At 34.8% G+C, this 27179-nt stretch overlaps 1 protein-coding gene and 1 pseudogene across 1 annotated transcript in view; both read right to left on the bottom strand.

Annotated features, from left to right (window-relative positions):
• Positions 1-27179, bottom strand: part of CKAP5 (cytoskeleton associated protein 5) — an 87254-nt gene that overhangs the window by 50229 nt on the left and 9846 nt on the right. The window contains exons 2-8 of the mRNA XM_011356934.2: positions 10019-10110; positions 9369-9562; positions 7531-7737; positions 4424-4595; positions 3751-3883; positions 3418-3518; positions 1472-1585 (exon numbers count right to left, since the gene is read on the bottom strand). Coding sequence (XP_011355236.1) covers positions 1472-1585; positions 3418-3518; positions 3751-3883; positions 4424-4595; positions 7531-7737; positions 9369-9562; positions 10019-10075 — 978 coding nt within the window. The 5' untranslated portion in view covers positions 10076-10110. The remainder of the gene's footprint in view (positions 1-1471; positions 1586-3417; positions 3519-3750; positions 3884-4423; positions 4596-7530; positions 7738-9368; positions 9563-10018; positions 10111-27179) is intronic.
• LOC111737836 lies at positions 8493-8611 on the bottom strand (annotated as a pseudogene).

Below are 27179 nucleotides of genomic sequence, written 5' to 3' on the forward strand. Positions count from 1 at the left end.
AAGGCCACTAGAATCCCACTTCCCTCTCTTAGTGCCTTCTGTCCTTCCTCTTTCCTCCCAGGCTCCAGATTGGTGAAATCTTTCCCCTCAGGGCAACTCCCTTTTAATTAATCTTGCCTGGGTCTATGGCTCTTCAAAGATGGAAGACTGATGACTAAACAGATTTTGATAAATCATGTCCCTGCCTCTAAATCCCACTGAGAAGAAAGCATAGGAAGGCTGACTGAGGAAATATGGACCATCCTCATTATTCATGGAGTTCATATCTGTGAATTCACCTACTTGTTAAAATTTATTTATTGCCCCCAAATCAATACTTGCAGCACTTTCCTGGTCATTCACAAACAAGCGCAGAGCTACAAAAAATCTGTTTGCCTGCTGTGCACATTCCCAGCTGAGACTGAACAAAGCAGCACTCTGCCTTCTTATTTCAGTTCTTATACACTAAACAAGTACCTTTTTCATGGTCTATTTAGTGCCATGTTTGGTTTTGTTTTTTGCATTTTGGTAATTTTTGTTGGTGTCTTCACTGTTTAAAATGACCCCTAAGTGCAGTGCTAAAGTTCTATCCAGTGTCCCTAAACGCAAAAACGCTGTGAAGTACCTTACACAGAAATTATGTGTTAGATAAGTTTTGTTCAGCACGAGTTATAGTGCTGTTGGCTGTGAGTTCAATGTTAATGAATCAATAATATATATCAAATAAGATGTCTTCAAACAGAACAAGGTTATATATTGTCTTATTTATGTCCAAAGGGTTGCACAACCCTAAACCTGTACTTCCCCTAGAAACAATGGTTCAGTATTTTCTAATTCAGCATTTGTGGTGACTACCACAAAACATAACTACCAGGAATAATGAGAATTACTGTGCTTACAAGTGTATATAATTAAAGATTAACCTCTTCCTCCCACTATGTAATCCTCTGTAATTTCAGGATGAGGGAGCAAACAAAATTTTCAACCTGTTATATTCAAAACGATATCTTCAGTTTGTTCTTAAGCTCTGTAACTATATCCGTAATGTATGATCTATACTTTCAGATTTTATGAAAAGCCACTATATACAAGAATATCCACCAGCAGCATTCAACTTGGTTAGACTTAAGCAACACCAAAGGAATATTTTCTAAAAATATTTCTTTTTCATTTACTATGTGCCTGCTTTACAATTGAGCGCGTCCCACATCCTTTGCTTTACATGCTGATACAATACAGTGTGGCATCATTTGCTATCTAACAAAAAAATTCTTCACATTTAATATCTGTCCCATTAAATGAAGCCCTCCAAACTAACCTAGGACAATCATCTTAAACAATCCTTTAAAGATAAATGCCTATAATTTAAAAATCATCAATAGTGTTCCTTAAATGGCAATGTAATTGTGATAAAAAAAGGATGACCAATAAAGAGAAATTGAATGGCCTGGACTGTTGCTGGGATACCAACGTTGAAACTCCTCATATTTACCTTCTTTAATGCTTTTACTAAATCTGCATAATCGCCTGCTTCCAATTTGGGATTTTTCACTAGTACTTCCACAGCCTCCAGGGCTTCTTTTCTCTCTTGCCATTTTTTTGCCTCCTGCAAGACACAATTTGAGTCACTTGTAACAAGAACAGAAAATAAGTGAGTAAAATAAGTTTATTTCTTGCATGCTACTAATTAAAAGATAAATAATTTTTGTTTTTGGAAGCTTTTCCTAAAGCTGGTTAAAAAACAAAATTGCAAAACTGTGCAGCCAATCAGAATGTTTTGCTCATGTATATAAAATTTTATTCGTATGTAAAAAGTATTTTCATGACATTTCATAACTCTAAAGTTCTATAATAAGTAAACAGAATGAGATGCCAGAAATTTTTTTCCTTCTCATTTTCTTGGCAAATATTAGTAAGCAGATATTAAACAGAAAACATTGACAAAAAGCATTTCCAGCATATATGAGAGTGGCACAACTTCAGAAGAAAACAATTTCCATATTGACAATACTGAAAAGATCAGAAAAGAACAATCACATAACCAACAATCAAAACTGTTCTAATTTTGAAGATTAGTTTTCCACATTGGGGGTAAAATGCTAATCATTTTGTTTACGGCCATAAAGTAGAATACGCTCTACTAGAGATCAAGCAATCATTCGATAATTTGAATATGTACTATTTGAAAGAACTGGGGATACAAAGAAGATGACCAACTAGTTACAGTTCAATTCCATTTATCAAATATTTATTTGTTAATAAGAAGTTTATAGGATATTCGAAAAGCTGATAAGAGAACTAGGAAGATTTTCAATAAACAGCTACCAGGTCATGACCACTAGGAAAGAAGAAGTACAAGCTGCTTTGGTAATACAGCAAGAGGATTTAACCTAGTTAATGTAGGTTAAATCTGACAGGTAGGATCTCCCCTAAAAAGTGATACTTAAAGTGAGATGTGGAAGATAAAAAAGTATTACTTGGTGAATGAGGGGGGCGAGGGGAAGAATGTTATAGGCAGAAAGAATAGTAACGTTAAGCCCCAGAGTTTAGGGGAAAAAAAGTGTGGCACATCTGATACTGAGAGAAATTTGGTATGACTGGAGTGTGGAGAGTGAAAGCAAGTAGAGATGTGGCTGCAAGGTAAGCATAGCTTCAAAGGTGCCATAGATGGCCTCAAGGGCCACAGATTTCAGACATCATCTTAAAACTTACGGAAGCCATGGAAGCCATTGAAGGGTTTTCGTAAGGCAATGTAATGAGAAGATTTGTATTTTTGAAAATGGCATCTCTAATTACATTGAAATATGATAGGAAGGAGAAGGAGGCAAGAGCAGAGACAGTCTTTTTGTAAAAAGACTATTGTAGCACGTAAGGCAAGCGATAACAGTGAGTAAGACGACACTGTTTCTCAACTGGGGATAATTTTGTCTCTGGGGGTACATTTAGCAATGTCTAGAGACATTTTTGATTATCATGACTTAGGGGAATGATATTACTGATATCTGGTGGGTAAAGGCCAGAGATGCTGCTAAACATCCTACAATGCACAGGACACAGCCCCCCAAAACAAAGAACTTTCTGGGAAAAAATGTCAACAGTGCCAAGGTCAAGAAACCGTGGGGTAAAGTAGTAGCAGCGAGATGGAGAAAAGGAAAGAATTTGAGACATATTTAAAGGTAAAACCAGAAAGACAATGAGGAAAAAGGAGAAGTCGAGAATAATGTTCAAGTTTTTGGTAAGGAGTGTAAAAAGAAGTGCAAAATTAGGTATATACACAAAGTAGTATGAGAACAAAGAAGAAGAAGCAACTAATTGACTCTATGAGGGAAGATACGAGATGGAAGGTGTACACCAGGAAAGAGCTCAGCTAACATTCTCTAATCACAGTCTAGTAATTATTTAAAATGAAACAAATGAAAGAAGTTTACTATTACTTACAATTTTGTCATAAAAGTCTTTGGGAAGTTTGGAAAGAATTTCTACTGCTTCCAAAAGCTCATAAGCATCTATCTGAGGCACTTCGTCACCATCATCACCACCTTCCAAGAGAAAAACAAACCTTAAAAACGGATGGTTTTACTTATCAGTTGCCAGACCTTTCATACCCCTGATAAAATCTTGATACAGAAGAGATCAGCGTTATTAGTGCCATATACAATTTACGTTTTATTAAATGGCGGTGCTTCAAAATGTGTCTAGTGAACATAGGTTCTTACGGTAGGGCCCAGTCTTGCTAATTTTTATAGAAACCAGTGTTTAAAATTGGCTTACCTCCCTCAGCATCTCCACCAGCAGACTGTTGCTGTTCCAATTTCGCTTCTAGTTCTTGCTGGGAACGTAGAAACCGAGTTGGTTTAGGAGCACCTGTTGGCAGTTTGACCCATTCTTCTTCTAGTTCTTTCAACTGCAAATATAAAATATTTTAAAAACATATCTACATCTCCACCATTTGAAAACATATTTACTATTATATAAACATTCATATTTACTATTATATCAGAACTTGATTTCTTGTGATGCTAAAAAGGTAAACGAGAAAAATAAATATTAATTGTATACATCTGGTAGCACAGGTCAACTGACTTCTATTTACTACATTGAAGATATATAACTAAGCATATAGAAAAAAGAATAAAATCTATTTTTTAGGACACTCTCATTAGCTCATGAATTCAGATATATTAATATTAAAGTCTCTAAAACCAACTGCAATTAAAAAAAAAACAAAAAACACCAACATACTGGAATCACCGAATGCATGGTATTTAACTTTAGAGGACAAAGTAACAGCAGAGACAGTTGGCTATGCTGAGAAAATCAAGTGATTTCAAAATGCAGAATTAAATATAATTATTTGTAAGGACAGACTTTCAACAATAATGACAGGAAGGAAATAGCTTCATATTAACCTTATGCAAAGACAACCAAAACTTTTGTACCTCACCTGGACAGAGTTTATATTTTGTAAGGGGGGTCTCAGAGCATCCCGAATCCATCTGTAAATCTCCACAGCAATTAGTTTGGCTTCATCTCGAACAGCCTTCTCTCGAGACTCAAAGAGTTTTGGCAACACTTTGATAATTGGCTTAAGCAAGATGATTTTGGAACCAAATTCACTATAGGTAAAAAATTGAAAAAAAAAAAATTGTCAACATGCAACATTCTTGGGTGACTGTTAGTTTTTATTCACTCACAGTTCATACCTATAAATATATTTATTAAATTTATTGGGGTGATACTGGTTAATAAAATTACATAAGGTTTCAAGTGTACAATTCAATACTACATCATATGCATACTGCACTGTGTGTTTACCACCCAAAGTTAAATTTCCTTCCATCACCATATTTTACTCCTTTTACACTTATCTGCTCCCCGCCGCCCCTTTCTCTCTGGTAAGCATTTAATTGTTGTCTGTGTCTATGAGTTTTTGTTTGTCTTGTTCGTTTGTTGCTTTCAGTTTTATATCCCACATATAAATGAAATCATATGGTTCTCAACTTTTTCTGTCTGATTTATTGCACTTAGTATGATAGGTTAAGTTTTAAGGCAGAAAAAAAAGGAACTCATAACCACATCTTTGTTTAGATGTCATTCTTCTAAGAATATCATTTATTACCTAGGGTCCAAAACAATATTACCATTTTAAAACTAACTTCCAAGGTAACCAGATTAGGAATAATTCAAGTCTACAAAGGACAAACACTGTAATATCTTAAATATTTATGTACATATATATAAAAACTTAAAAATATAAGCAAGTCAGTTTATAAATATTTAGATGAGAGAAATCTGCTTTTAATTGTCTAAGGTGATTCACATGCAACTCGACAGATCACTAATCCTGGCAGTATGTTCCATTCCTGACTTTGAAGTTATTGCACTGTAACTCCAAGCAGCTTAAATCTCACTGCTTCCATGGGGAAAACAGTTGCATTCTGACTTCTTTTAAAAGTAACACATTTAACCTCATATCTGTCACATAATATATTTTTAAGTTCCCAACTGGCCAATTTTAGCTTTCTGATTCATTGTTAACATTTCTAAATAACAAATTCTGGAGCAAGAGGGATTTAGTTATGAAAGAACACTGAAATATTTATGTGTACAAATTTATCTCACATGTATAAATGCAAGAAAATTTTTCAGTAATACCTACTGACATACTCAATAGGCTAAAGAAGGAGACTGTGAAAATACCCTCCCTAGAAAGTAATATTTAATAAGACACTTGGTTGTGTAAATAGTTTAACTATAGATATCTTAACATGAAACTAAACTAGATGACCTCTAAGACTGGCTTTAAAATCTCTTTTATTTTAATAGAAAAAAATATTTTAATTTGGCTCAGCTGACTTTTAAGAATAAAGAGAAGTAAGAATTATAGTGATGATAAACCATTCTTTTAAGGATAGTCATCATGGTTCCTTAAGAACTTAACATTTGGGATTCTCTTAATTTTCCTTTACATTACTGTTTCATCTGTTTTTTATTTGTTTGTTTGTTTCACTATCCTAGCCTGCGTCTGAAAGGAAACAAAACAAAACAAAAAAAGATGGATCAGGTCTACATGAAAAACTGACACCTTAACAAAAGCTAATCTTGATACTAAACATATTACTACAGAAAAAAATGAAAGGGTTCTAGAAGCCTGCTTTAGGGGCCACAGAACATTTTTGGTCTCTTGAAGCTAAAACTAACATAGAGAGCTTGAGAAAGCTCTGGAACCTATGACAGAACAGTTTGGCCTCAAGGTTCTTTAAAGTCCCAGAGAGCTATCTAGTTCTACTACAGATTCTAAGATACTTTAGGACAAATAAAGAATCATACAGGAATAGGACTAAATAACAACATGTAGAATTAACTCATTTTTTTTCTACCCTTATTCTCCCAGTCATCTTAAAATGAAGTAAACAGAGTTTACAGCATTCTAGATTAGAAACTACTAATTTAAAGGTAGATTATAGTATATTTATTAGAAATCTACTGATACAAGTAGTTTTGATAACCAAGTAAATTCACATAATTTCTAAGATGATAGAATAAGCATACTATTTACTATTCAAAAACGTACATGCCTACTATTCTAAAATAGGCTGAAAATGAGGAAAGATTTATCAAACAAGAACCTAAGTGAAAGCCGAATTTCATAAAAGAACATTATGAACCAAGCAAAAGACAATGTAAAAGTTTAAGGCTTATAAATTGAGGATGGTTTAACAAAATATAAGAATTTTGATACTTTCACGTTAAGATAAACACCAAAGGAAGCATCTTCTCCAAGATGTAGGTCATATACAAAATCACAAGAGAGTTGAGTTGGGATGATCTTCACTCCCGAATATGTCACACACATTTAGGGTTTCACTAGAGCTGCTTTCTAAAGCATCTCATGTAGCTAATGCTGGGGACAAGAGATCAGATTAGAAGGACTGCCAAATTAGAACAAACTAGTGGTTTGTCTAATTCAGATTTCCTTAGCAAATCACAACCACTTATTCCTGAAAGAGATCCCATTCATGGAAAACTTCACAGCCAAACAACAAGAAATTCTAGGGTTGAAAATAACTTATTACATAAAAATTTTCTATTTGCTGTTGCCATATTTCTGTTTAATGACATACTACATTTGCTTCTACTTTACTAAAAAGGCACCAAAACAAAGGTTTGCTTTTTGCCAAGTGTCTTTAGCCAACATATCAAAGTATATAAATTTATGCTTGAGGATAGCAAGAGAAAGAACTGCTTAAATACCCTGAGGAGTGCTTTTCCACAAAAAGGCCAATTTATAATCTGAGAACAGGTCAGAAATATCCCGTTCATCTTCATTACAAAGAGATTTTAGATAAAATAACGATGCAACACACTTGAAGGCAAAAATTACTGAATACAAAGTGCCACACTTGAGGAATGACTTTACCTTTTCCAGGTCACTTTCTGGGTTGGTATAGCATGCCAGGTCAAGTCCAGCAGTTTTCATTTCTGTTTAAACCAGGAACCCAAGCTTAACTGAGATATTCCAGTTAATAAAACTAAAGCAGAAAGTCTTACCTTAAGGCTTTCCTCAGTGTCTCTATACAGGCCACTATGATCTTGGGGTTCTTATTATCCAGGCCTTTTAGAAGCTCTTCTTGCACAGCCTCTCCTTTTTCAATCTCTATGTACATCAGACAAATCTCAATGCCTAGCTCCTTGGCTTTGGCTTTGGGTTGGTTGAACACTTTACTTACAACACCTGACACTACTTCTCCTGTGGTTCTGTAATATAGATTACAAACAACCACCACATACAAAAAAACACACTTTAGTTAAAAGAGCTGGAAAAAGATTCATGGAAGGCAGTAGGGGGAGGGGAGGAACACACGTACTTTTTTAAATGCTTAATATAAACAAGTCTCTAATTTTTAAATTTATGTTCAAGAACATTAAACTTATGCAAACCATAAATGTTTAAGACACATCAAACCACACAATAACATAGAACCATAGATTGTTATAAATGTAGAAAATTCAAATAAGAAAGCAAAAATCTCTTAAAATCCCACTACCCAGAAAAAACTACTTTTAACTTTTTGGTATCCATCTTTCCAGATCTGTCTATATGCATACACACACGTGCATGCACATGTGTGATATATTTTACAAAAATAAGATTATGGAATTCTTGCTTTTTTGAAAAATTTTTTTTAAGAGTCATTTTAAATACCCCTTGAGAACTGCTTTTAAGAAAGAATGGATATGCACCTTTAGTAACAAAAGGCTGTTCCCAACTCCTTGGCAAGACTTTACGGTAACTTTATTACTTTGAGTCTCTTCTAAATTAAATAAAACCTGTATATTGGAAATTAGAGGAATTGAGTGGGTTGGAATTACATGCAGCATTTGTCAAAAAAGGTTCTGGTATCAGAAGAGAAATGGAATTTTTTTTTTAAGGCAAGGCAATCTTTGGTTGCTCTCACAGACTGCAAGGATCTTGTCAGCTTACAATCTCTTATTTTTTTATTTATTTTTTACGCCTATAGCACCTGGTCTTCCTAGGTGGTCTCCCATCCAAGTACTAACCAGGCCCGACCCTGCTTAGCTTCCAAGATCAGACGGAATTAGGCTTGTTCAGGGTAGCATGGCCGTAGACAAAAATGAAATTTAAAAAGCAATGATTTCACTAATGGCAAGAAAAAACTGGTGGTGCTGGTTAACAAAACTGTCAAATTATGATTGTCTTTATTGCTATAGTCTTTGAAGTACGCCAAATATGTATTTCTTGTGCGATTAAGATGGGTCTCTATCTGTGTGTGTAGGGCTCCTTTCAATGACATAAAGACTAGAGTTATAAAAATCAGGTTTATGAAGTATGAGAGAGCAGTGACTAGAAACATCTATCACGCATAGCTCAAGTCAAATAGGCTGAGAGTCATGGAGGTTGTTTAGTTAGCATTATCTCTACTAAGAGGTAAAAATGCCTAATGACCATAGGGAGAAAGACGTGATTCTAAGATCTCCTAGCTGGGAACCCTTGCAGAAAAAGATTTTTATCATGCTCAAATATTTTCAGTGAAATTTTGGTATTTCCTTTGCTCTCAGTATCCTCTAAAAGTTACTTAAGATTGTCCTTCTTAGTCCAGAGCCATTTCCATACAAAAAGCTCAAAAGGAAAAAAACCTTAAAGTAAAAACTCAAGATGATTTCGAATTTGCTTTTCTCTAGAGGTCTCATGTACCATTTAGATTTCTGAGAACAGATAAAGACTGAATGAAAAAAACAAGTATCAAGGAAAGTATCAAGTATGAAAGTAAGAAAATTAATATACTCTAAATGTTCTAATAACTAAGGACAGTGATCCATAAATACACAGGGGTTTTTACCAGAATAGTTGGAAAGAGACTACTTACTTTCCTGCTACATGGGCATTTTCGACATAAACAAGTGCAGCTTCTAATCCTTTCAATTGAACCACTGCATTGGAATCAGTTACAAATTTTTTGATCAATCCTAAAAATTTGGACCATTCTGGGCTCTTTTCATCCTTTATTTTCTGGAAGATCTTTAAGGCCTCTTCATACCCATTTAATCTTGCTTTCCACAGCTAAAACAGTTTTGAAAAAAAAAAGATATTATCATTTACTGTTAATTAGCAGTAACTACCCTATACCAGGTAATTTAAACGAAGGATCCCATGACTGGAAACAAGAATGAACTTGAGAAATTCAGACAGTTTTCAAAAAGATTTTTAATAAACTTTTCCTTAAGTGTTTAATATGTATTATATTCTGCCAAGACCATCTAAAATTCATAACAGGCCATTATAAATGTATCTTGCTTTATACTCAAGTATTAGTTATTATTTCTTTATAATATGGAATTAAAAATGTGACACTTCAAACATGGGAAATCACCCTGCTGAAAACACCTAATCTCCAAAGTATGTCGTTTTTCAGTTGTACTGTTCAATCATTAGGCAGCTTTATACTATACTACACAGTATAACTGCTGATAAAACAAGTCAATGATACTGAAATTTGAGTTCCAGAAAAAGTCTCACCTTGTGTTCACATTTCTGATCAACAGGCAGTTTTATCCACTCACTGTCATCTCCCATTGTGCTTCGTTTCTCCGTAGAATTAAGAGTAATTCCTGGTCAGATAAAAAATTGATACCTATTAACTCTAGCATCAAATAGTCTCTTAAGAGGAAATGACTTTTCTGAGATTATTCTATCAAGCATGCAACAATAAGATTAAAAGGCCTATTTTTTGTTTATATGCCTATTTAACTGCATTAACAGAACATTTAAAAAGGAAAAAAAGTCAATCAAAAAATCTAAACAAACCTAGAAAAGATATTTAAAAAAAAAAGATGCTCATATATTTTCCCAAATGGGAACTTCTTAGATATATGACAATGCTAAGATAAAACTGAAGAGCTGAGCTACGTGGCCTTTTAAAAGGGCAAGAGAAGAGTGTCAAAGAAAGTCATACCTTCAACTGTTTACCTAAAATTCCTTATAGAAAATAATCAATAGGGAAAAATTTCAATGTTACCCAGCTCGCTACCTAATTCCGGCAAATATGACTTTAGTCAATAAGTTTATATAAACTAGTAAAAACTTAAATCCCTGAACTATTCCTTACAAACTTTATATTTAAACCATTTTCTAGTTAGTGAAGTTTACAGTCAACATTCTTTAATAACTTTATACTATTCATTTAGATAACATTTTTTCTGATTATAAAAGTAATGTATGTTAACTGCAGAAAATCTGGAAAGTATAGAAAATACATAAGTAGTAAAGTATTAAAATACGATTTCACCACCAATCAGTAACCATGATGAACACAGATGTACCCACTTGAGTCCTTCCAGATTTTTTCAATGCACATACAGTACATAAATTATGTTAAAAAAAAAAAAGAGAGAGAGAGGGATAATTATCTTACAATCTTTTTCTTATATGGTCAAAATTTTTTCCCATATTTGAGAACATGATGATTAAACAGGTGCAGAGCACACCATTTTATCATCAATCCTACCTATGGATATTTAAATTGTTTCTACTTTTTCAATATTATGAACAACATAGAAGAAATTCTGCTTATTTATCCATCCCGAATCCTAGTCTGACATAAAATATATCTTCAATACAGATTTGTTTAATGAATATGTACCTTGATAGTGTCTACTATGAATCAGGCACTGTGCAAAGTACTTTTTAAACATGTTGATTCACTATGTACTAACAACAACTACATGAAAGATATTCTCCCCACTTTATTTCACAAATATTAAATAACTTGCCAAAAACAACAAAACTAGTAGGCAGTGAGATCACACTAAGATTCAAAGCCTATGCCTTTTCCTTTACAAGTTGTTTCCTACCATCAAAATGCAGGAAATATTCCAGGTAAAGTTAAATACTCAAAGACTGATTTATAAAACTTTATTAAAGTAAGTGGAACTTGCATTAAGACTTCTCTCCAAAATCTCCAGGACCCTGTGAAACAACAGCAGCATATTTTATAGTAGGAGTCAAACTTTAATAAAGAATCTATAGGAACACTAATACAGAAATGGCATGAGATGAAACAGAACAGTTTGGAAAACAGTATGGCATTATTTAAGATGCACATAGCCTACTCTAGCAACTCCATTCCTAGATATATACCGTAGATATTGATGCCAATGGCACCAGAAGACCTATACAAGAATATTTATAGCACTGCTGTTCAAAAAGTCAAAAATTGGAAACACTTCACAAGTTCATCAAAAAGAGAATGAATAGATAGTGGTATATTCACTCAGTGCAATTCATACAGCAACAAAAATGAATGAACTAGGTAGTGCTTCTCAAACTCTATAGCGAAGGACCAGCCTTTAAAAAAATTTTTTTTCAAATAATTGTACGCTGATGTTTGTAAAATACAAAAAAATTTATTAGATCTGTATGTTTCTAAAGTTCCTCAAGTAAACGCAAAACAGTCCAGTCACCATGTAAAACAATTTCGTAGTTCCTCAAAAAGTAAAACAGAATTATCATAAGGCTATGTAATTCTACTCCTAGATATATACTCAAAAGAACTGAAAACAGGTACTTCAACAAGTATATATACATGCATGTACTATTCACAATAGCCATAGAAAAACCAGTCCACATGTCCATCAAATGGATAGAATAAACAAACTGTAGTATGTACATACAATGGACTATTAACCAGCCATAAAAGAGAGTGAAATATATACATGCTACAACATGGATGAACTTCACTTTCACTTTGCTAAGTGAAAGAAGCAAAACACAAAAGGTCCCATACTGCATGATTCAATTATATGAAATATCCAAAATAGATCAATCTATAGAAACAGAATGCAGACTGGTTGCCAGGGGTTGGGGCAAGCAGGAAACTGGGTAGAAACTGCTTAATGGGTAAGGAGTTTTACTGTGGAGTGATGGAAATGTTTTGGAACTAGCTAGATGTAGTAGTTGTACAATACTGTGTATGTACAAAACGCCATTTGAACTGTTCACTTTAAAATGGTTAAGTTTTATGTGACATGGATTTCACTTCGATATATTTTTTTAAGTTCCAACATGATTCTAATGTGCAACCTGGGCTGAAAACCTCTAACGTTACTTCCTTGGCACAAGTTTGAGCCGCAAAAGCAATCTTTCCCATCTGTTTTTCAAAGAAAAACACTCAATGAAAGCTTTTAAAACATTTTCCAACCAAGAGAATGTGAGCAATAATAATTGATTGTCGGTAGTCTATGAATTTACTATAATACTTTTCTTTTTTGAAAAGTATTACAGATTTGTTCCTTTTGGAAAAATGAAGAAACAGGTTATCCAATCTAACTGCCTCATATAAAATTTAGACGCCATTGTGTTATACTTTCTGAAATGACTTCTACTACTTAATAGTCTGTGTTTTTAAAAGTTGGCATTTATGATCTTCCTATCAAAGGGAAAGGCTTGCTTCATACCAAACCTCCCCAGCCACTGAAATAATGAATACAGTGTTTTTTTAAGCATGTGACATTGAGGAGTCTTGCTCTTTGTATTTGTCTTTTCCTAGGATTGATAATACTAAGAAAAAAAGCGCTTCTTCACTAACTTTTTTCTTAATAATTATTTTAATTATAAAATTAATTTTAGAATTTAATTTTTTACACATACAAGAAAACATACATAGGGTATATGAATTATGAAGCATACAATAAAATTGACCTACCACCCAATCTGAAAATTAGAACACTACCAATATTATTACTGTACTTGTGTATCTCCTTCCTACCCCATCTTTCTTTCCATAGAAGCATGTTCCTGAAGTTTGTTTAGTTCTATGCCACACACAGTCACATATCTCTAAATATCATAATTAATTGCGCTTGTTTGTGAACTTTAGAAAAATGCATCATACTTTTTGTAATCTTCCATAACTTCATTCAAAATTTCATTTGCAAAATTTATTCAAGTAACCACTATTTGAAAGCTAAACTTTGCCTCTATCTGTAAATTTTAACCATTATCACAAAGGAAAGTAAAAGTCTTGGAAACATTCAGAACATATTCAGGAAGTAATGGAGGGGAAGCTCAGAGTCCGTATAAAACGGAATACATGTAGAATAAAACAACAATTTCATGAAAAGTCATACAAGTTAAAGGCCTCAAAAATCTCTTCAGAGAAATATAGTACTATTTTCAATATACACAGCAAATTAAAACTAAACTAACATTCATAATAGCCAAAGTGGTAATAGGCCAAATGTCCATCCACTGATAAATAAAATGTGGGAAATCCATACAATGGAATATTATTCAGTAATAAAAAGAAATGAAGTATTATAAAGAACTACTAAAATTCAACAACAAAACCCAATTAAAAAATGGGCAAAGGACTTGAATAGACATATTTGAAAGAAGATATACAAATGGCCAATAATCAACATTACTAATGATTAAAGAAATGCAACTCAAAACTACAATTAAATACCACTTGACACCCATTAGGATGCTACTATCAAAAAAAAAAAAAAGACAAAAAACAGTATTGACAAGGATATGGAGAAACTGGAACCCTTGTACACTATTGGTGGGAATGTGAAACAGTACAGCTGCTGTGGAAAACAGTATGGCAGTGGCTCAAAAAATTCAAAATAGAATTACCATATGATCCAGGTATTCTACTTCTATGCATATTCTCAAAATAATTGAAAGCAAGGTCTTAAAGAGATATTTGTACACCCATGGTTATAGTATTATTTACAATAGCTAAATGTGGAAGCAACCCAAATGTTCATCAAAAGATGAATGGATAAGCAAAAAGCTGTTTACATACCTTAAAAAGGAAAGAAATTCTGACATATGCTATAACCTGGATGAACCTTGAGGACATTGTGCTAACTGAAATAAGCTAGTCACGAAGAGAAAAATACTGTACAATTCCACTTACATGAGGTACTTAAAGTAGTCAAAATCATACAGACAGAAAGAATGGTTATTGCCAGCAGAGAGATGGAGAAGGGGAATAGCGGGTTATTGTTTTACACTTAAAAATGATTAGATGGTAAATTTTTTGTTGTGTTTGTTTTACCACAATAAAAAAAAAATGAGGTACAGATACATGGTACAACATGGATGAACCTTGAAAATATTATGCGACTGAAAGAAGCCAGTCACAAAGGACCACATATTGTATGATTCCATTTATATGAAATGTCCAGAATAGGCAAATCTATAGAGATAGAAAGTAGATCCGTGGTTCCACAGGGCTAGGATTTTTGAGGATATATTAGAAGGTTTATGGCTAAGGAATGTGGGGTTTCTTTTTGAAATAATAAAAACATTCTAAAATTCATTGTGATGATGGTTGCACAACTCTACGAATATACGAAAAGCCACTGAATTGTACATTTTAAATGACTGAAGAATATGTGAATTATTTATCTCATTAAAACTGTTTAAATCCAAACTAACAAAGTTTACTAACGAAATTCATTAGGAGATAAGAATTATTTGTTAAAGCTAACAATCATTTTACATGTGCACAGTTTGGCTGTCAAAGTTAGAGTTCTAATAGAAGGATCTAGCATTAAGGAATTATTCCATTCCAATTTTAACTAAAGTATTCATTCACTGAATTTCCACATGGGTAAATCATGACATGTTCACAGGAGTACAAGTAAAACATGTAAACAAATAATCATAATACAAAATATATTGTATGTAGAAAGTGACATTAGCCAGGGACAAATAAGGGTTATGACGGTTCAAAGACAGGATAAACTACCAGTGAGTAAGGGATGGTCAGTGAAAATCTCATAGAAAAGATGGCAACTGAACTCAGTGGGTTTTTTCAACATAACAAAACAAAACAAAATAAAACAAACAAAAAAACAACAGGAGACATTCTACCCTAAGACAACAAGAAAGGCGAAGTCTTGGATTTAGGAGAGTGCTGAGCACGTTTAGGGAACAATGAATGGCTCCCCTTATTGGGGTATAAGACCAGAAAGGTAGACCAGAGTCAGATCATGAAGAATCTCAAATATTAAGCTAAACAGCAGAGGATGCAAATTAACTGAAGCAGGGCAAGGATGTGATCCTATCTACTTCAGAAAATCTATGTAGAATGAATTGGAAGAGAAAGTAGAGAGTCTTTATAGAAAATTATTGCAGTATTCCAGGACAAAGATAAATAGGAGCCAGAATTAGGGGTCTTGACAGTAGGAATGGAAAGGGTGGGCAGAGGAGATGGAAAGGAGTTACACTAATGAAGTAGAATCAATGGGCCTTAGCAACTGAAGGATGTGAAAGTAAGAAGAAGAATCTAGTAGCAGACTCCAGGCAGGGTGATGGGGGAACAGGGGTACCAATCACAGAAAAATATGTCAGAAAGTTTAGGTTGTTTGGGGGAAGTGAAGAAGGGTTGAGGTGAAGAATATTATGTTTGGTTTTAGACTTCAAGTGGTTAGAATTATGGCGCCAGGGATAAACAGAGCGTTCTGGATTTTATAAACATGGACACAGGAAACCAAGTTTTCAATACATAGCAAGGTTTGATGCTTTAAGAGAATAAAATTGCCAACAAAGAGAGGCATTAATAAAATTAATTTGAATAACTGTATATATGATACTTGCTATGGTTCATTCGATCCAGTCCATATTACAAATATTTGGAAATTTGAAATTACTCAGAGCTCTGATTTTACCCTAGCCTGAAACACAGGCAAAGGTAAAGAGGCCAGCTATAAAATAAATATCTGTTCCACAGAAATATTATAATCTTACACCACTGATGTATCCAAAATGCCTTCCAAAGAGCTCAAATACCAGACAGCCTACATTACTGCTGAAAAAGGTTTAAATGTAATTGTTCATTTTTAGACTAGAAATGTTTTCCAAGATCATACATAGAGGCAGAACTCAGAATTTCAAACTGATTTTTCAGTTTGGTATTCAATTAAATAACAAATTACCTATTAACAGGTATTATGTACTATCATAACATATAGACCCAAGCAATCTATGCATTTTCTCATTCATCAAGCAGCTAAATGTAAGGTACCAAAGAGATCAATTCATGAGTAATGTCAGAGCTAGACCTAGAACTTATGTCTCCTATTTCTCAGTCCTCTACCCTTCCCCACCATCCAAGGGTCCAAGTGTGGTGGCCTTTTATTTTAAATTCCTGTACCTCGATAGTGTATGAGAATAATTATACAGTTACTAAACAGACTGTTTTAGCTTTCTACTTGGGAAGAAATTATGGCAGTGAAACTATTTTATGGCTAATTTACAAGCCTTGGACCTACAAAAGCTCTTCACTATCACCATACAAGAGATCTGGATCTGATTACCATTCCTAGACTCTCACTTCTGGCTAAGAAAATGCTACTGCAGAAGCATAGAATGAATCTAAGGGAAGTTTGAGGAAAATTTTTGCCCACTCAAAAAGCAACCCTTTTGAATGACCAATGAGGTGTGATGACAGACTCACTCCAAAAAAGAAAATTATTCTAAAACAAGGATAAAACTGAATACACATACATGCCCAGAAATCTTTACTCAAATCATGTCTTAGAAGAATAACTAGATTAAAGAAGCATAACAATTATGTAACTGGCATACAAAATTTAAGATTTTATTAGTTGGCCATGTCAGACAAAATCTCTAAGTAGCCAATAACAAAATGGCAAGCCTTTCCTTTTAAAAAACTTCACTGCTTCTGGGTAATTCCCATTAATAAGGATCTAGCTGGAGTATACTGCAGTATGAGGGGGCCAGAAATCTGAACTGCTTCTCTAGCAGGTTATCTCAACAAACTTGGATGTGCTTGCTGTCCTAATCCTGGGATGGTGGCCTCCCAATAAATTCCTTCAAAGAGGAAGGATAAAGAGCTGTCTCTTTCACATCATGCTGCATATCAGCAGGAAAGATTAACTGGACTCTCCTAACAGATGATCACTGTCGATGTCTCCAAACGGTGGACCTGATACCAACACAAGCCTCTGGGGACATGGAAAGCTAAACCTGGCTTGAATGAGGTCAACTTTATTACTGCTTGATTGTACCAAGGTAGCTGAAAACCTAAAGCTTACTCATCCTGAAACTACTCAGGTCTCCAAATCCCAGTGTAAGAACCCCAAGGCCCAGGGCACTAGATCCAGCTCCACCCATCCAGCTCAATGGGGTTACATTTGGGTAAGAGCAATTCTTTCCTCTCTCCAAGTAGGAATCAGACTCGGGCAAAGCCAGGTCGTGGGCACCACTCGACCACTGCATATCCAAACAAGCACCCTAGGGCCGCTGTCACCACCCAGAAGTAGAGCAGATACCCCAGGCTTTAGCTCACTGCAGCTGGCATTGTTTATGCTCTTTCACCGCCTTAGCTTCTGATAGGCGAGGAAAGTCCCCTGTACTGTCCACCAGGACTTCCGGCATGGGCACGGGATGCTTGACCCTCACCCGCAGTTTGACACTTACGCTCCCCAGGCAGGGAGAGGTCGGGGGCCCTAAGGTCCGAGCAGAATCAGCAAGAATACCGGGCAGGCGGCAGCATTGGTGCGGCGGGCCGCCGGGAAACGCCTCCTCCAGGGGCGGGGCCCAGAGTGCGCTGTCAGAGAGCTCGCCCCAGTCCTCCTCCCCGCACACACTGGAGGCTTAAAGGGGCCGCAGCCTTTCGCCCAGAGGTCTGCAGGACTCAGGGTGCTCCTTCCAGCCCACAGGGTTTCCAAAGCAAAAGGCAAATGGAGGATCAACTAGAAGACTACCGTGGTTGGGTGGACCTCTTTTTTGGTAGCAACACAGGTAATGTTCCAGAAACAAAGGAGATGACCAGTTCCTACTATCATAATCCTAATCACTCCTCCAAGGGTGAAAAAAATTGCTGCAAAAATAGCCAGAGCATCAGGGTAAATATATAGCTCCCATTATGTAAGCTGCTTACTTCATTACCTTGAGCAGTGTTCTTCAAATGGTAACTCAAAAGGCCAGAAAAGAATCTGACAGCCTGCACTGCTTCCCCTCACCCTTTCACTGACTTCCTTTTTTTCTCTATAATACCAGGAATCCCAGACAGTGATACAAGACAGATAGGAAGGTAAAAGGAGGCAAAATAGAAAAATAACATTCTCTTTCTTGTGAGAAAAATGTGATCTTTCAAAAATTGGCCAAGAATTCACTAAAGTCTATGTAGATAAAGAAATCTTGCAAGCAAATACAACTGTGATACACAATCATCCAATTTAATATGAAGAGTTCTTGAGAAAATTGGAGAAACTGGATTAATATCGCAGGGAGTTAAGCAGTCGTCTCTGAGCTCTTCATAGCTTATCATTGAGTTTTAATTTTTTTTTTAATAGGATGGAATAGGAGGAATTTTCTCTCATTCTCAGCCTACAAGGTTTGACTGCATTTTGTGTTTCCTTCATATGTCAAGAAAGAGATTTGTATGTTTTCTAAGCCTGCATTCTCTCCACTTAAACAAGGTGAATAAATGCACTTTACTAAAGCCTTAAATCACCACCAGATCTTGAATCATCACCAGTATGGGATGCAATTTAGTGAGGCTAACAACCACTTATAAGTGCCCTAAAATCTTCCATCCTGAGCAGGGGCTCAAATGAAAATTTAGATTCCAAAGGACAGGCATGAAGACTGCTCTGCTAGGGAGCAGACCCAGTTATCCTCATTCAGAAGGTCTTAGAGAAGTCAAGGCTAAGTAAACAATACTTTTGAGTTAGGTAATTAAGATCTTCTTCCATTTTATTCTCATCAAGCTTATCACACTATACTGAAGGTAATAATGGTTCGCAGATCAGCCTTCCTGTTAGATTGTGAGCACCTCAAATGCAAGGGCTAGAATGTATCTTAATCTTTTTCTTCCAGTGTGTGATACGAAATGAATACTCAATAAATATTTATCACAAAAGGTATGACCAACATTTTCTCTGACACAGGAATCCAGATAACCTCAATAAGCATAGTACAGTGCACACACACAAATGGATAATACCTAGTGCAGTGCTTATTAGTGAATTAAAAATTGAGAAAGAAAAAATCCACTTATTAGTGAATTAAAATTTGAGAAAGAAAAAATCAGCTCAGGCTGATATCAGAGTTCAGGATTATTATAGAGATTTCTATCTTTTGTCTCAAGTGCACAGACATTTTATAAAAATATTACTCAATAACTCTTAGATATCTTACCAAATATCACAGTCCAAACACAGCTCATCTTATTTTGGTTATTGCTCCCTTTCTTTACTATAGACTAAACTGGACATGTAAAACCTTCATAATTCAACAAATTACTGGGTAGTAAAATATTCTCCTTAACATGGCAAAGTAGAAACTGTTTAGGAAATGATTTAGTAAATAGCTATGTATATGAGTAAAGAAATGGAAGAGAACATAGGAAAATAATAACAATTCATGTATCAGGACAGTGGCATTTCTTGTATTTTATAAAAAAAAAATCTTCTTTGGAATTTTTCTGCAACAAATTAAACATAGAGAAATATTTAGTGCACACATTACCAGTGAAGGAAAAGGAAGTTTTAAGCATAACTAGAATTCTGTATTAGATCACAGTCAATGAAGGAAACAAGCCAAGTTAGTGACTAAGAGACGGACTCTGGAACTAGAATGCTTAGTTCAAATTCTGATTGTTTCATTTATTAGCTGTGTGGCTTTGGACACATTTTTACTTCTCTGTGCTTCTATTTTCTATTTGTAAAATGGGAAGAATAACACTACCTACTTCACTGTGTTATTAGTGTTAAATGATGTAAGTTTATTACATTAGTAAAGCACTTAGAACGGTGCCTAAAATAAAGTGCTATATCTAAGTTCTTGGTAAATAAAATATACACTGCTCAACAAGTATTTATTGTCTAGCTTTTCTAAAACTAAAAAGCAAATATACAGATCCCTCCTATGGGTTGTTTATAGGTTCTCATATTCTAGCTGTCAAAATCAGTGTTAATGAGGATCAGGGAGAGAGGAGAGATTCCTTGAGCTTAAGTTAGGTTTACTGAGGTATAACTTACATACAGTAAAATTCACTCTTTTTAGTACACAGTTCTATGAGTTTTGACAAACACAGAGTCATGTATCCATCACCACAATTAAGAACATCTATCTCTATTATCGCAAAAATTCCCTTATGCCCCTTTGTAGTCAATCTCTCTACCAGGCAATCACTGATCCTTTTTCTGTCGCTACTACTTTGCCTTTTCCACAATGTCATATGAAAAAGAATTATTCAGTATGCAGTCTGGCTTTTTTCACTCAGTATAACACAGCTGAGATTACCCATGTTGTCCACACATATCAGTAGTTTCTTCCTTTTTATCGCTGAGTAGTATTCCATTGTATGATCCAACACATTTTGCTCATTTTCCAGTTGAAGGACATGTGGGTTATTTCCAGTTTTTAGCAATTCTGAAAAAAAAATTGCTACAGATTTTTGTAGAAACACAAGTTAGGCAAATATCCAGGAGTGGGAAGGCTGGGTACTATGTTAAGTTTAATATTATACATAACCAGCAAATTGTTTTCCATAATGACTTGTACAAACCATTTTGCAATCTTCCACCACTAGTAATGTGTGTGAGTTCAAATGTAACTGGATTATTATTTAGTATTAATTTCCAGTATGGATCTGTATTTTTATACTGATGAATTAAAGCCAGTTCTTTCTGCAATTTAGTATTAATGTTTTGTAATGTACTCTTTTATTTATAAACCAGGCATTGATCATTAGGTATGAATCTTACACATTATTCTAAAACACTTACAAAAGGAAATATCAATAAAAATTTCTCTTTCAAATCTCATCCAAGAATAGTGAAATCTGTTTTTTTGTTTGGATCAATAAACTATAAAAATATACAAAGAGTACTCCTAGTTGGTAGAATAAACCAAAAAATACATTACAAATCTGTCAGACTGGTTTTCCAACATTCAGATGAGTTTTTCTGCAATCTAAACAAAATTTCTCAACAATGTCTTTATATAGTAAGTCAAATTAAATATCTTTATCAAAAGCATAATTCTTTTGATTAGGAAGCAAAAAGAAGTTTACAGAAAAATGTTAAGAAATTTATTATAAATACTATGTCCAATATTACAAAAAAAATGCTTTTAAAAAGGGGATCTGCAATTTTTGTACATTGTTGATTGGCAGGTAAATTGGGAAATATTTGATAATAACAACCTATTCCCAAGACAACTGAAAGTTTATGTCTACACAAAAACTTGCACATAAATGTTAATAGCAGCATTATTCATAATATCTTCAAATGCAAACAACCCAAAAATCCATCAACTGATGAATGGGTACACGAAATGTGGTATATCCATATAATGGAATATCATTCATCCATAAAAAAGAATGAAGTAGTGATACACACTACGACATGGGTAAACTTTGAAAACATTGTTAAGTGAAAAAAGCCAGACACAAAAGACAATATATATGTTGTATGATTCCATCGGTGTAAAATGCCCAGGTTAGGCAAATCCACAGAGACAGAAAATAGAGTAGTAGTTGTCAGGGGCTGGGGAGAGGAGAAAGGCTGGGAAAGGGGGAATAGGGAGTAACTGCTATGAAGTCTTTTTTGGGGGTGATAAAAATGTTCTGGAATTAAGATAGTGGTAATTGGCTGGAATATGTTTTAAAGCCACTGATTATATGTACACTTTAAGAGGATAAATTTTATGGTATGTGAATTATATCTCAATTAAAAATCCCATTGACAGGAGAATAAATAAACAAGCTGTGCCGTGTTCTCAGAAAAGATATTATACAACAGTGAAAACAAATGAAGATAGCTATTCGCAAAAACAAAAACAAAAAAACCCCATGAATTTTACAAACCATGCTGAGAGAAAAATAGCTAGTTACTGAAGAATATATGGTATGATTATATACACCCAAAAATATACTGTTTAGGGATACATATATTTGTGGTTTAATTAAAAAGTACAGAGTGGGGAAAAAAATGGCGTAAATGATAGAGGCTCTGTTCATCCCTCTGGCGATCACATCAAAGTTGTGACAGAAATAAGGGGCAAACAGCAAGAAAACAATCACCTGGGATCTAGATGAACAAGCCATACAACTGGGGAGAAATCTGAGAAATCACCTTGCAATGGCAGAAGGTAGGATGGGATGAGGACGCAAGGCTGCCTGGTCCCCAGCGGCTGAGTGGGACAGAGGCTGCGGCAGCGGCAGATGCCTCTTAAAGGGCTGCATCCAGAAGCGGACTTCTGCACTGACAGACTTATTCGTTCTGAGCACCAGTGCCTGGTCAGCTACTCAGGGAGGCGCCAGGGTTTACAGGGGGACACTGAGTTGTCAGAGTGAGAAATGCGGGTGAGGATCTCTCCCGGACAGAAGTGCCGGCAGTATCCATTGTTCCTCTGTTGAGCCCTCCACCTCCCAGTGCTTGGACCAGCACTGCCACAGCAGAGACACCATCAAACTGGATAACAGAGGTCACGCTGCCCAGAGGATTCCCTGAAACTCCATCCAAGCCACATCCAGTTGAACCCTCAGCGAGTCAGGTACTCCTTGATGAGCAGCACCTAGACGCACGCTGGTGGCAGCTGGCCTCAGTTTCTAGTGTGACCTTTTGAGACAACTATAAGCACAGCATTTGTGGATTGCTTGCTAAATCTTAACAGGTAGCCTTGGAGGGGCATAGGCTTGGGATAAATTTGGCCTACAGCTGAACCCCTCTCAGGACAATGCCACTGGACACCTACTACACAAATCCACCTAATAAGACCAGGAGACTTAGGAGCTTTGGTTAGTATATAGAAACAGACACAGAAAGGCAGCCAAAATGGGAAGACAAAGAAGTAGAAACCATATGAGAGAACAGAACAGAGATCCAGAAATAACGGAGTCAAGCAATCTAACAGACGCAGAGTTCAAAACACTGTGTTATAAAGATACTCAATGAATTTATGGGAAGTGTAGATGAATTCAGTGAGAACTTCAATAAAGAGATAAAAAACATAAAAATGGAAATAGAAATTATAAAAGAGAACCAGTCAGAAATAAAGAACATATTAAGAAATAAAGAACATAAAGAAGTATATTAAATGTAATAAACAAAGTGAATAAAGAAGAGGATCAAATGACATATATAGAGGATGGGAAAGCCGAGGACACTCAATCAGAATGACAAGAAAAAAGAAGTCAAGACTATAATAATAATAATTTAAGGAGCCTTGGGGACACTATTAAAGGTAAAAATATCCGTGTCATAGGGGTACCTGAAGGAAAACATGATGTTGAAGAGATATTTGAAGAAATAATGATGGAAAACTTCTCTCACCTGGTAAGGAAATAGACATAAATGTCAGGAAGCTCAGAGAGTCCCAAAAACCAGAAACCCAAAAAGGCCCACACCAAGACACATCATAATTAAAATGCCAAAGGTTAAGTTCAAAAGGAGAATCTTAAAAGCAGCAAGAGAAAAGCAGTTAGTTACCTACAAGGGGGCACCCATAAGACTGGCAGCTGATTTCTCAAAAGAAACTATGCAGGCACAAAATAGTGAACGTGATGAAAACCCAGGATCTACAACCAAGAATATTTTATCTAGCAAAGCTATCATTCTGAGTTGAAGGATAGATAAAGAGCTTCCCAGACAAAAATAAGCTAAAGGAATTTATCATCACCAAGTCAGTATTACAGAAAATGTTGGAAGGACCTCTTTAAGAAGAAAAATCATGTATCAAAAACAGGAATAAAGAATGGTAATTACTACATTCCTATCAAGAAGTACCTCAAATGAAAGAGAATTAAGTACTCCAACCAAAAGATAGAGTGGCTGAAGAGATAAGAAAACAAGACCCCTACATATGCTGCCTACAAGAAACTCACTTCAGATTAAAAGACACACACAGACTAAAAGGAAGGGGATGGAAAAATGTATTGCCTTGATGGAACTAGAGGGTATTGCACTGAATGAAATGGGTCGAATAGAGAATGACAAATATTGCATGATTTCACATACATGTGGAATCTAAAGAACAAAATCAACAACAGCAACAACAAAAGTGGAAATAAACTCATAGATACAGAGAATATTTAGAGGGATACTAGATGGGAGGGGGCTGAGGTCGACAAAAAAAAGGGCAGAGGGATTAAGAGGTACAAATGGATAGCTGCAGAATAGACATGGAGATGTAGAGTGTAGCATGGGGAAGATGGTTAATAATGTTGTAATAAATATGTAAAGGGAAAAGGGGGACTGGATTTAGTGGGGTGATCACTTTGTGAGTTATGTAGATCTCTGATCACTATGCTATACAACTGAAACTGGTATATTATTATACGCCAACTAGAATTGAAAAAAACTCATTGAATTGTACAATGTAAATACAAACAACTGTCTATTATATATCGGTAAAGAAAAAAAATTAAGAAACTGAACTGAAGAAAAGCAAAATGTTTCTTTTATTATTTTTTAAAGTTATACACTGAAATATTCTATATTAATGAAGGAATAAGAGTTCAAAATAAAAAAACTTGCATTATATAATAATTGACACATTTTTAAAATTTATTTTCCTTTACTTGTAAAATATTTTGGAAAATAAATATTACCTCAAAAAAGAAAAAAAAAAAGTACAAGGAGGATATACTGAAAACTCAGCACAGTAGAGAAAGCAGAGAATACAATCCAGGATGCAATCAAGGAGGGTTACACAGGATATTGGTAATGATCTATTTCTTAAACTGGGTGGTAGGAATATCGATGTTTCCTTTTTAAAATTTATAACAAATAATTTATTATTTAAAATATATTAAATATTCCATGAGTTTAAAAATGAAAGAAAAAGAGCTCTGCCTCTAGTTAGTAAGATATTACAATTTAAAAAGTTACATATGTAGGGTTCAAGAAGTGCAGAAAGGCACTTTTTTTCAATCGGAGAGAAGTGCACCGGGCTAGAAAGAATACTTACATCCCCAACTCTCTGCTCTGCTATTATTAACTAGCTGTGAAATCTCAGAAAAGTCTTTTAATCTATGGGCCTTTAGTGTTCTCATGCATAAAACAAGGAGTTTGTATCAACAACTCTCCCACCTCTAAATTTTATGAAGCAGTACTCTACAACAACTAATTATGTATAATAAACAGCATGCTTGAAATTCCAAGTTCTTCAGTACTAAGATATCTGTAGCTAAAGTTAAATGTTTGGAAAGTCCTCTACTTCAGTGGTAAAAATCTTAAAGCCCCATTCTCTATGGCCCTTGGTTAAATTACTACAAAGGAATGGTAGTTTGCTTTATGCTAGAATCACAGAGGTAGTGCTAATCTGCAACCATAGTTTCCATGCATGTAGGTTCTACCGTCATTTTCCTTTTTCAGGTAGCCTAATCCTGGTAGAATATATTATGTCCCCAGGTCAAAAAGTAGGGATTAACACAAGTCACTCAAAAACCAAAATTTTAATTATTAGATTCTTGTGTCTGGCAAATAAAGTCATGTGGTAAAACATAAAAACACTGATTCAAGAAGTCAGAAATATGAATTTTATTTCCTTCTCCATACACATAGTATTGAGAAGAAGAGTTTCTGAGTCATTTAGTCACATCTAGCACAATTTATGGCACCAAGTAGTCAATATCACACTCAGGGCAGGCCTTTCTATGATCTGTACTCAGGGTGCCACACCCAGCTGAAGTTCTGTCAATCATCACAGAAAAATGATACATGAAAAGCTCATGACAGATGGCTTCACTGAAGAATTCTACCAAACATTTAAAGAATTAACACCAATCCTCCTGAAATTCTTCCAAAAACTGAAGAGAGAACACTTCCAAGCTCATTCTATGAGACTAGTATTACCCTGATACCAAAGCCAAAGACACAACAAGAAAAGTACAGACCAATATCACTGATAAATAGTAATGTAAAAAATCTTAACAAAATATTAGCAAACCTAGCTCAACAGCATATTAAAAGGCCATACACCTTAATCAAGTGGGATTTATTCCTGAAATGCAAGGATGGTTCAACTTACTGAAATTAATCGATGTAATACACCATAACATTATTCTTCATTAAAAGGACAAAACCCGCATGATCATCTCAATTGATGCAGCAGAGCATTTGACAAGATTTAACACCCTCCATAAGATTAAAAAATACAATCAAACTAGAAACAGAAAGAAATACCTCAACATAATAAAGGGAATTGATGAAAAGCCCACAGCTAATATCATACTCAATGGAGAAAGACTGAAAGCTTTTTCTCTAAGATCAGGAACAAGGCAAGAATGCTCATGCTAGCCATTCCTATTTAATACAGTATTGGAAGTTGTAGCCAGAGCAATTAGGCAACAAAAAGAAATAAAAGGCATCTAAACTGGAAATGAAGAAGTAAAATTATCTGTTTGCAGATGACAAAATCTTATGTATAGAAAACCCTAGAGATTCCAAAAAAGAAAACTGCTAGGATAAATGAATTCAGCAGTTTCGAGATATAAAATCAACACACAAAAATCAGTTGTTTCTAAAAACTGACAATGTACAATCTGAAAAGAAAATTAAAAAAAAAAAAAAACTCCACTTACAATAGCATCAAAAAGAATAAAATAATTAGGAAAAACCCTAAGGAAGGAAGTGAAAGACTTGTACACTGAAAACTACAAAACAATGCTGAAAGAAATGAAAAAAGA

The sequence above is a fragment of the Pteropus vampyrus genome, unplaced genomic scaffold (assembly GCF_000151845.1).
Source record: "Pteropus vampyrus isolate Shadow unplaced genomic scaffold, Pvam_2.0 Scaffold31, whole genome shotgun sequence".
Classification (NCBI taxonomy): domain Eukaryota; kingdom Metazoa; phylum Chordata; class Mammalia; order Chiroptera; family Pteropodidae; genus Pteropus; species Pteropus vampyrus.